We start from the raw sequence: 11,103 nt of genomic DNA on the forward strand, positions 1-11,103 counted from the left end.
AGGGAACTAGAGCTGCAGCTCGATGACCTCGCTCTGGTCAGGAAGAGTGAGGTCGTCATAGATAGGAGTTACAGCCAGGTGGTCACGCCAGGGCCACGGGAGGAGGACAGGTGGGTCATAGTTAGGAGAGGTAAGAGGAATGGTAAGGTGGTAGAGAGGACCACTGTGGCTGTGGCCCTCAACAACAGGTACTCCTCTTTGGGTACTGTTGGGGGAAACAGCCCAGCTGGAGAAAGCGTCAGTGGCTGTGCCTCTGGCACTGGGTCGGCCTCTAAGGCTCAGAAGGGTAGGGAAAGGAAGAGGAAGGCAATAGTCATAGGGGACTCGATAGTCAGGATCACAGACAGGGGATTCTGTGGACAGAGCAAGGAGAACTGGATGGTGGTTTACCTCCCTGGTGCCAAGGTCCGGGATGTTGCTGCTCGAGTCCAGGACATCCTAAAGGGGGAGGGAGATGAGACAGAAGTCATGGTATATGTAGGTACCAACGACATAGGGAGGAATAGAGAAGAGGTCCTGGAAAGTGTGTACAGGGAGTTAGGTAGTTAAAAAGAAGGACCGCAAAAGGAATAATCTCGGGATTACTGCCTGTGCCACATGACAGTGAGAGCAGGAATAGAATAAGATGGAGGATGAACGCATGGCTGAAGGGGTGGAGCAAAGGGCAGGGATTCAAGTTTGTGGATCACTGGGACCATTTTTGGGGTAGGTGTGACCTGTACAAAAAGGACGGGTTGCATTTGAACCCCAGGGGGACCAGGATTCTGGCGGGGACGTTCGCTAGGGTTACTCAGGAGACTTTAAACTAGAATGGCTGGAGGGAGGGAACCAAATGAAGGAGAACAGCAAGGAGAAGGTTAGAGTGCAATCAGAGAAAGCTTGTAGACAATGTTTGAGGGAAGAAAGGCAGGTGATAGAAAAGGGGGATGCTCTATACGAAGATGGACAGAGGTCGATTGCAAAAGATCATAAGAGAGCTGTTGGTAAAGATAGGGGCCTACAGGAAGTAAAAAGTGGGAAATCTCTAAAATGCCTATATTTTAATGCTAGGAGCATTGTAAGGAAGGTGGATGAGCTGAAGGTATGGATTGACACTTGGAAGTGTGACGTGGTAGCGATTAGTGAAACATGGTTACAGGAGGGATGTGACTGGCAGCTAAATATTCCTGGATTTAGTTGCTTTAGGTGTGATAGAACCGGGGGAGGCAAGAGGGGGTGGGGTTGCACTCTTTCTTTCTTCTTTGGCTTGGCTTTGCGGACGAAGATTTATGGAGGGGTATGTCCACGTCTATTGCAGACTCGTTGGTGACTGACAAGTCCGATGCGGGACAGGCAGGCACGGTTGCAGTGGTTGCAAGGGAAAATTGGTTGGTTGGGGTTGGGTGTTGGGTTTTTCCTCCTTTGTCTTTTGTCAGTGAGGTGGGCTCTGCGGTTGTTAGAAAAAACATTACAGCGGTGCTTAGGTGCGATAGAATAGAAGGCTCGTCCAGGGAGGCTATTTGGGTGGAATTGAGGAATGGGAAAGGGGAAGTTACAATTATAGGGGTGCATTATAGACCACCGAATGGGAAATGCAAATTAGTAGGGAGCTAGTAGATATTTGTAATAAGCACAGGGTAGTGATTGTGGGGATTTTAATTTTACAAATATTGATTGGAAAACCCATTCTGTGAAAGGGCTGGATGGGTTGGAGTTTGTAAAATGTGTGCAGGATAACTTTTTACATCAATGCATGGAGGTACCAACTAGAGAGGGAGCTGTTTTGGATTTACTGTTGGGGAATGAGATGGATAAGGTGACAGCGGTATGTGTGGGGGAGCATTTCGGGTCCAGTGATCATAGTGCCATTAGCTTCAAGGTAATTATGGAAAAGGATAGGTCTGGGCCCAGAGTTGAGGTTTTTGAGTGAGGAAAAGCTTGGTTTGAGGAGATGCGAAAGGATTTACAAGGGGTGGATTGGGACAATTTGTTTTCTGGGAAGGATGTAATAGAGAAATGGAGGGTCTTTTAAAGGAGAGGTTTTAAGAGTACAACATGTTTATATACCTGTTAGGTTGAAAGGTCAGGACAAAAGTTTGAGAGAGACATGGTTCTCAAGGGATATTGGAAACTTGGTTCGAAAAAAGAGGGAGTATTATAATAAATATAAGAAACAGGAAAAAAAGATGTTTGAATGTAAAAAGAATCTTAATAATGAAATTAGAAAAGCCAAAAGAAGGTATGAGGAGGCTATAGCCAGCAAGGTGAAAATAAATCCAAAGGGTTTCTACAAATATGTAAATACCAAAAGGAAAGTGAGAGATAAAATTGGTCCAATAGAGAATCAGAAAGGACAAATGTGTGTGGAGCCAAAAGAGATGGGGGAGGTCTTGAACAATTTCTTTTCCTCAGTATTTACTAAGAAGGATATTGAACTGTGCAGGATAAAGGATGCAAAGGGGGTATATATGGAGACTATAGTATTTAACAGCGTCTTCATTGTTGAGGTCTTTCATGTTTACATCCGGTACCGCACGGATGGCAGTCTCTTCAATCTGAGGCGCCTGCAAGCTCACACCAAGACACAAGAGCAACTTGTCCGTGAACTACTCTTTGCAGACGATGCCGCTTTAGTTGCCCATTCAGAGCCAGCTCTTCAGCGCTTGATGTCCTGTTTTGCGGAAACTGCCAAAATGTTTGCCTGGAAGTCAGCCTGAAGAAAACTGAGATCCTCCATCAGCCAGCTTCCCACCATGACTACCAGCCCCCCCACATCTCCATCGGGCACACAAAACTCAAAACGGTCAACCAGTTTACCTATCTCGTCTGCACCATTACATCGGATGCAAGGATCGACAATGAGATAGACAACAGACTCGCCAAGGCAAATAGCGCCTTTGGAAGACAAGAGTCTGGAAAAACAACCAACTGAAAAACCTCACAAAGATCAGCGTATACAGAGCCGTTGTCATACCCACACTCCTGTTTGGCTCCGAATCATGGGTCCTCTACCGGCATCACCTACGGCTCCTAGAACGCTTCCACCAGCGTTGTCTCCGCTCCATCCTCAACATTAATTGGAGCGACTTCATCCCTAACATCGAAGTACTCGAGATGGCAGAGGCCGACAGCATCGAATCCACACTGCTGAAGACCCAACTGCGCTGGGTGGGTCACGTCTCCAGAATGGAGGACCATCGCCTCCCCAAGATCGTGTTATATGGCGAGCTCTCCACTGGCCATCGTGTCAGAGGTGCACCAAAGAAGAGGTACAAGGACTGCCTAAAGAAATCTCTTGGTGCCTGCCACATTGACCACCGCCAGTGGGCTGATGTCGCCTCAAACTGTGCATCTTGGCGCCTCACAGTTCGGCGAGCAGCAACCTCCTTTGAAGAAGACCGCAGAGCCCACCTCACTGACAAAAGACAAAGGAGGAAAAACCCAACACCCAACCCCAACCAACCAATTTTCCCCTGCAACCGCTGCTATCCCGCATCAGACTTGTCAGCCACAAACGAGCCTGCAGCTGACATGGACATTTACCCCTCCATAAATCTTCATCCGTGAAGCCAAGCCAAAGAGATAGTATTTAAGAAAGAGGTAGTTCTGGAGCTTTTGAAACATAGGATCCCAACAGGATTTTCTCCAGGACCTTGAGAGAAGTTAGTGAGGAAATAGCGGAGGCTCTGGCAGTGATTTTTCAAATGTCATTAGAGACGGGTATAGTGCCGGAGGATTGGTGTGTTGCGCATGTGGTTCTTTTGTTTAAAAAGGGTTTGAGGAGCAAGCCTAGCAACTATAAGCCTGTAAGTTTGACGTCTGTGGTAGGTAAATTGATGGAAAGTGTTCTTAGAGGTAGTATATATAAGTATATGGAGGGACAGGGTCTGATCAGGGATACTCAACACGGATTTGTGCGTGGAAGGTTGTGTTTGATCAATCTTGTTGAATTTTTTTGAAGAGGTGACTAGGAATGTTGATGAGGGTAGAGCAGTGGATGTTGCCTATATGGACTTCAGTAAGGCCTTCGATAAGATTCCACATGGGAGGTTAGTTAGGAAGGCTAAGTCCCTGGCTATTAATTTGGAGATAGTTAAATGGATTCAACAGTGGCTGGAAGGAAGGTGCCAGAGAGTAGTAGTAGATAATTGTTTGTCAGGATGGAGGCTGGTGACAAGCGGTGTACCTCAGGGTTTGGTATTGGGACCGTTGCTGTTTGTCATATATATTAATGATCTGGAAGATAGGGTGGTAAATTGAATTAGTAAATATGCAGATGATACTAAAATAGGGGGAATTGTGGATGATGAAGACCGTTTTCAAAGATTGTAGAGGGATTTAAACTGCTTAGAGGAGTCGGCAGAAAGATGGCAGATGGAGTTTAAAGCTGATAAGTGTGAGGTGCTTCATTTTAGAAAGAATAAAGCAAGACATGTGATAAATGGGAGGGCATTGAAGAAGGCAGTAGAGCAGAAAGATCTAGGAATAACGGTGCATTGTTCCCTGAGGGTAGGAGCGCATGTGGATAGGATGTTGAAGAAGGCCTTTAGTATGCTTGCCTATATAAATCAGTGCATAGAATATAGGAGTTGGGAAGTAATGATGAAACTGTACAAGGCATTTGGTGAGGCCAAATTTAGAGTACTGTGTGCAGTTCTGGTCACCGATTTATAGGAAGGATATTAACAAGATAGAGAGAGTGCAGAGAAGATTTACAAAAATATTGCCTGGGTTTCAGCATCTGGAATACAAGGAGAGATTGAGCAAATTAGGTCTTTATTCCTTGGAACGTAGAAGGCTGAGAGGGGATTTGATAGAGGTGTTTAAAATAATGAGAGGGATACATAGAGTTGATGTGGAAAGGCTTTTCCCATTGAGAGTAGGAGAGATGGATACAAAGAGGTCATGGGTTGGGATTTGACGGGCAAAGGTTTAGGAATAACATGAGGGGGAACTTCTTTACCCAGAGAGTGGTTACTGTGTGGAATGGGCTTTCAGGAAAGGTGATGGAGGCAGGGTCAATTTTGTATTTTAGGAAAGAGTATAAGTATATGGATGGGAGGGTGATGGAGGGATATGGGCAGAGTGCTGGTAAGTGGGATTAGAGGAGGGTACTTGCATCAGTGCAGACTAGAAGGGCCAAATTGGCCTGTTTCCATGCTGTAATTGTTATATGGTTATATATGAGTGGCTCAAATGAGATTTTTTACTTTCTTTTTTGAGCAAGGAGATAAAACTCCATGGGTGAAAATAGAATCAGATAAAATAGAAGAGAAAATGGCAAAGGACTTCATATATAAATGGGATGTGAAATTACTAACTGGAGAGAGAGAAATGCCTTTCCTAAAGCACTTAATCAATATTTGGTGTAAAATAGATAGTGATATTGGAACAAGGTGGGGTTATCTCCCAAAACTCCCCTGACTCGTACCTTGTAAAATGGGCAGTCAAATTTTTGAAATTTGGTATTGTAAAAGAATCAGATATATTGAAGATTGTTATGAGCGAGGACAATTGATGTCATTTGAACAATTAAAGAATAAGTATGGTATTCTTAACAACACAATCTTCTGTTATTTTCAAATAAGAGCATATCTAAGGGATAAATTAGGCCCAATAATGTTTTACCCAATTGTAGTGATGTGGAGACTGATTTGAAAGGGAAATACAAACAAATTTATCTCAGCAATGTATCTCTTACTTCAAATGGGAATCCCCCAAATGGGGGGCTCACAAGTCCAGGCAGAGATGGGAATCAGACTTAAATGTAAGAATAGATGAGGAAACCTAGTCTGAACTATGTCAGGATAATAAATGATAAATGTAAAATATAGATTAGCACAATATAATTTTTTTTTACATCAATTATATCTCACTCCACAGAAATTAAATAAATTAAATTCAGACTTATCACACTCATGTTTTAGATGTGGTAAAGAGGTAGGAACTTTTTTACATTCAACCTAGTTATGTTCTAAAGGGTTGATCTAGGAAATTTCTTAGAGCAGATTACAGGAATTAAATTTCTATAAAACCCAGAATTATTCATACTAAGTAATATTACAGGGATAAGACCTAAATATCAAATAGAATTTGTTAAAATTGCACTGGCAATGGCTAGAAAATGTATAGCAGAAAAAAATAAGACATTTTTTACAGTTTGGCATCCATATTTACAATTTTCAGATGTAAATCTTTAATTGTGTTCTGCCTAACCCTCGAGACCTGCTTTAACCATTGCCAAAGAAAATGAAATAGATCATCAATTTATGATCTGTGGAGTGCGCTGCACTTTTCAACAATCCATTCTGCTTTCTTTTCTTTTTTTTCTTTATCCTTCTCTCTTTTTCTTTATATCTACTCTTTGGGCTTTTTTCTTGGGAAGGTGGGGTTAGGGCACAGCCATCATGGAGTAAATGCTGGATTTATATTTGTATTTGAAATTTTTAATTTTGTAATTGACTGCATGGATGGTCAAACTTTTTAAATAATCATGGACCTTAGTAAGGCCTTTGTTAAGGTACCACATGGGAGGTTAGTCAGGAAGGTTCAGATGCTCGGTATTCAGAGCCAGAGAACAATGGTGGATGATTGCTTCTCAGACTGGAGGCCTGTGACTAGTGGTGTGCCTCAAGGATTGGTGCTGGGACCATTGTTGTTTGTCATCTGGAACAATGATTTGGATGATAAATTGGATCAACAAGTTTGCAGATGACACTAAGATTGGAGGCGTTGTGGACAGCAAAGGTTTTCAAAATTTGCAGAGGGATCTGGGCCAGCTAGAAAAATGGGCTGAAAAATGGCAGATGGAATTTAATGCAGACAAGTGGGAGCTGTTGCACTTTAGAAGGACAAACCAAGAAAGGACGTATGCAGTAAATTGTTGGACACTGAGGAGTACCGTAGAACATAGAGATGTGTGAATACAGATGCATAATTCCATGAGAGTGGGATCACAGGTAGACAGGATAGATAGCGAGCTTTAGGCATATTGGCCTTCAGAAATCAAAGCATTGGGTACAGGAGTTGGGATGTTATGGTAAAGTTGTACAAGCCATTGGTGAGGCCAAATTTGGAGCATTGTGTGCAGTTTTGGTCACCTAACTACAGGAAAGAAGATATCAATAAGATTGAAAGAGTGCAGAGAAGATTTACCAGCGTGTTGCCGGGACTTGAGGAACTGAGTTACAGGGAAAAAGTTAAACAAGCTAGGACTTTATTCCCTGGAGTAAAGAAAATGAGGGGAGATTTGATAGAGGTATATAAAATTATGATAGGTATAGATAGAGTAAATGCAAGTAGGCCTTTCCACTGAGGGTGGGTGAGATACAGACCAGCGTGAGAAAGGGAAAGTTTAGGAGGATCATTAGAAGAAACCTTTTCACACAAAAAGTAATGGGGGTGTGGAACGAGCTGCCAGCTCAAGTGGGGAATGCAGGATCAATTTTCACATTTAAGAAGAATCTGGACATGTACATGGATGGGAGGGGTATAAAGGGCTATGGACTGGGTGCAGGTTGGGGGGACTGTGCAGAATATAGTTCAGCACAGACTAGAAGGGCTGAAGGGCCTGTTTTCTGGTTCTCTGCTGGAGGAAATCTACCTTGTTGAAAAATGAGAAAATATAAATTGAAAACAATCAGCCTAAATTATTTAAAGCAGATGTTGATAAGCTCTTGATTATTAGTGGTTATGGAGAGAAGGCAGGAGATTGGAGTTGAAAGGGAAAAAATACATCAGCCATGATTTGAATGGTGGACCAGACAAGAAAGGCCATTTAAAAAAAACTTTTAGGCCATTTGGCCTGTCAAGCCTTGATCCACTATTTAATATCATGGCTGATCTAGCCATGAACTCAGCTCTGCCTACCTTACTTATCACCCTATTATGCAAATATCTATCTAACAATGTCTTGTATATTTAATGAGGCAGCCTCTACTGCTCCCTTGGGCACAGAATTCCACAGATCACTACTCTCAGTGTAAAGCATTTCCCCCTTATCTCCTATATCTATTCCCCTGAATCTTGAGGTCATGACCCTTAGTTCTAGTCTCACCTACCAGTAGAACCAAATTTCCTGCCTCCACCTTATAATTTAAATGTTTCTATAAGATCTCCTCCTACTCTTCTGAATTTCAGAGAGTATAGTGCCACAAGGATCAATCTTCTATGCTAATCTATCAACTTGGTGAACCTTCTCAGCACCAGCTGCAAAGACGGTGTATCCTTTCTCAAGCAAGGAGACTCGCACTGTATGCTGAATTCCAGGGGAGGCTTCTTAATTGACTTCTACCTGCAAACCAAACTTCTGTGATTCATGCACCAGTTCTCCCATTCCCCTGCACAATAGCATGCTGCAATATTTTACTATTTAAATAATAATCTGATTTTTCTTTCCAAAGTAGATGTCCTTACATTTATCAACATTGTATTCCATCATTTGATATAGGAGTTGGGATGTTATGGTAAAGTTGTATAAGCCATTGGTTAAGTGCCTACTCACTTAACCTATCTACGTAGACGCTGAATCCTCTGAACAATTTGCTTTTCCATTCAATTTAATATCATCAGTAAACTTTGATATGATAAATTTGGTCCCCCCTTTTTAAGTCAATAACATATATAGTGAACAATAACATATATAGTGAACAGCACCGACCCCTGCTGAATTCTGCTCACCATTGATTGCCAACTAAACATTCATTTATCCCAAATGCCTTTTGTTGGTTAACTAATTATCTATCCAGCACAGAGAATACGATACACCCATCTCCATTAATCCTTATTCTATGAATAAGTCATTTATGCAATCTCTTATCGAATGCCTTCGAGAGATCCAAGAATACAACATGGCCCTATTTTTTTTTCTGACTCCTCTTTATAATCAGAAATATACTGAAGGGGGCAACTCCGCCAGGTGTTCACTCAGCAAAATCCAGATTAGTAGTTTCATATGTTGCTTTTGGTAATGCATTTGAAATGCATGTTAAAAAGATAATAACAATTGCCAATTAGAAGTGGGAATGAGTCCCTTTAAATCATACCTTGATGAAGGGCTCAAGCCTTAAATGTTGGTTATGTATTTTTACCTTTGCTACATAAAGGACACTGACCTGCTGAGTTTCTCCCTTTAAATCATGTCAACCATTATTTTCCTTCAAGTTATCACTAGTTATGAAATACATTCTGGTACATTTATGTAAATTCACATTACACGTTCCAGATAAACAAGAGAAATCATGTTTATTTTTGAACACATTAGGCGGCAGTAAAAGCTGTCGTGGCATCCAGTCGCCTTGGAGGTACTAGTCACACCAATAATCAAGGAAGCAGTAATCCACTCTTCCGGCAAAGTGAACCAATACAAAATGAAAACATCCAAGATTCGCAAGAAAGAATGAAAGCTAATCGAAGAATTAGCGGTGAAAACAGAAATGATGTGATTGCTGTTGATGTCAGCACCAGTACAATAAGTGATGATGTTGACATCAGTAAAATAAATGAAGATGAAGTCATCATTGCTGAAGTGTCAGATGATGGTGATGGTAGCGCTGGTGAATTTAATGCTGGAGAAGTGAACACTGGTGATAGCAGTTCTGGTGAATTCAATGTTGGTGCTGTGGACGCCAACGGTAGTGAAATCATCAGTGCTGATCATACCAGTGAAGTCAACACTGATGAAGTGAGAATGTCATGAGTTGAGCTGAGGTGTCTCTCAGTATATCACATGTCCAGGAACATGCTAGGCAATAGAAGGGAGGAGGGTAAAGATGATGTAAAGCTCATCGCAGGAAATAGATTATGAACCACATGAAACACATCTTCTTCACCAGATATGAAACGTACGCTGTGCACGAGAAGCTAATGATAGAGCATAACTGACATGTTGCTTTAAGTGCGGCTGTCTACTGCTGTGCAAGTTGATGATGTTGCAAGTTCCTCTGCATTGCCGTTGCATGCAGCCTCTTCATTAATACAGCAGCAGAATGTAATTTGAAAATGTCGGCTGGCAGTCTACACAGGATTAAAGCAATATTTCAGTGAATGTTAGCTTTAAGGCTCAAGTTAAATTGATTGTCTGCTTACTGATTAAAACTTGAGTGTATGTAAATGGATAAATGTTTTTCACATTTGGTTCTATGATGTTTGTTTACTTTTATTTGTAAGATTTAAAGGCCACACATTTGCCTTGGAGTTTAGATTAATATTTTTGCTCCATTCATATCTAGAGAATACTTTAACAAGTGCATCCTAAATTATTTCATTGAAACAAGCCACGAGGAAAACAAAATGGCCTACGCAGCTTTCTCATTCCATAACAGAGCCCAGATTGTTCGCAATATTGTCTTTACAAGTAATGTGAAAAATGCATTTTTCTTTATTTGAAAAAAAGACATTCAGGAGATTTCCCCAAATAGAATTATTAAAAACTATTGCTTGTTTTCAGTGACAAAAACATTAATGTTGATTAAAATTTGTTGCAATTGAAATATGTCCTTCTTTTGCATAGATCTGAAAGTCTTTAACAATCCAGTTACATGGAAAAATTTAAAGGAACACTTTAAAAAAAAATACAGCATGTTATTAACATAATAAATGCAGTTAATGAATCATCTTTTTGTGCAACTTAATTGAAATCATGGAGTTTTTGTATTCATATTGATAATCATAAGGTTTCATCCAAGTACATTTCATTCATTGAACTTCCACAGATCTCCTAAACCAGGAGACTTAGCTACCCTTAGGCCCTTCAGCTCTCTCAGCTTTTTCTCCTTTGAAATAGGAACTGCATTCACTTTCCTTCCCCAAAATCCCTAGACATTCCACACACTGATAATATCTTCCACAGAGAAGTTGGAGTGTTATTATAAAAAGACTTGCAATAGAATTTAATTGCAGATCAATTTTAAAGCAAAAGAGGAGTCACGTGATGGAGTAGTGGCCGGTAGGAGTATACCAGCCCTCTCCAGAAAAGAAGAAAAAAAGTGAAGGAAACGCAAAGCTCAAGAAACACAAAACACAACAAATAAAAGATAAAGGTGTGGAGAAAAGAAAGAAAATGGCACCTAAGAAAGAAAAACCAAAAACAACGGGAAAAAAAAGTAAAGACGCCGGAAGAGAAAG

General features: G+C 41.1%; 1 protein-coding gene across 8 annotated transcripts in view; it reads left to right on the plus strand.

Annotated features, from left to right (window-relative positions):
* camk4 (calcium/calmodulin-dependent protein kinase IV) overlaps positions 1 to 10,574 on the plus strand; it is a 126,652-nt gene extending 116,078 nt beyond the window's left edge. For 5 of the 8 annotated variants that reach the window (XM_069892772.1, XM_069892815.1, XM_069892798.1 and 2 more), the window contains exon 11: positions 9,242 to 10,573. In XM_069892772.1, the coding sequence (XP_069748873.1) occupies positions 9,242 to 9,676 (435 nt within the window). In that variant the 3' untranslated portion in view covers positions 9,677 to 10,573. Of the gene's footprint in view, positions 1 to 9,241 lie in introns of all 8 variants that reach the window. The other 3 variants (XM_069892766.1, XM_069892788.1, XM_069892778.1) reach the window with 1 other exon arrangement.
* Positions 10,575 to 11,103: the final 529 nt, after the last annotated feature.

The sequence above is a fragment of the Narcine bancroftii genome, chromosome 1, assembly GCF_036971445.1.
Source record: "Narcine bancroftii isolate sNarBan1 chromosome 1, sNarBan1.hap1, whole genome shotgun sequence".
NCBI classification, from domain to species: Eukaryota; Metazoa; Chordata; class Chondrichthyes; order Torpediniformes; family Narcinidae; genus Narcine; species Narcine bancroftii.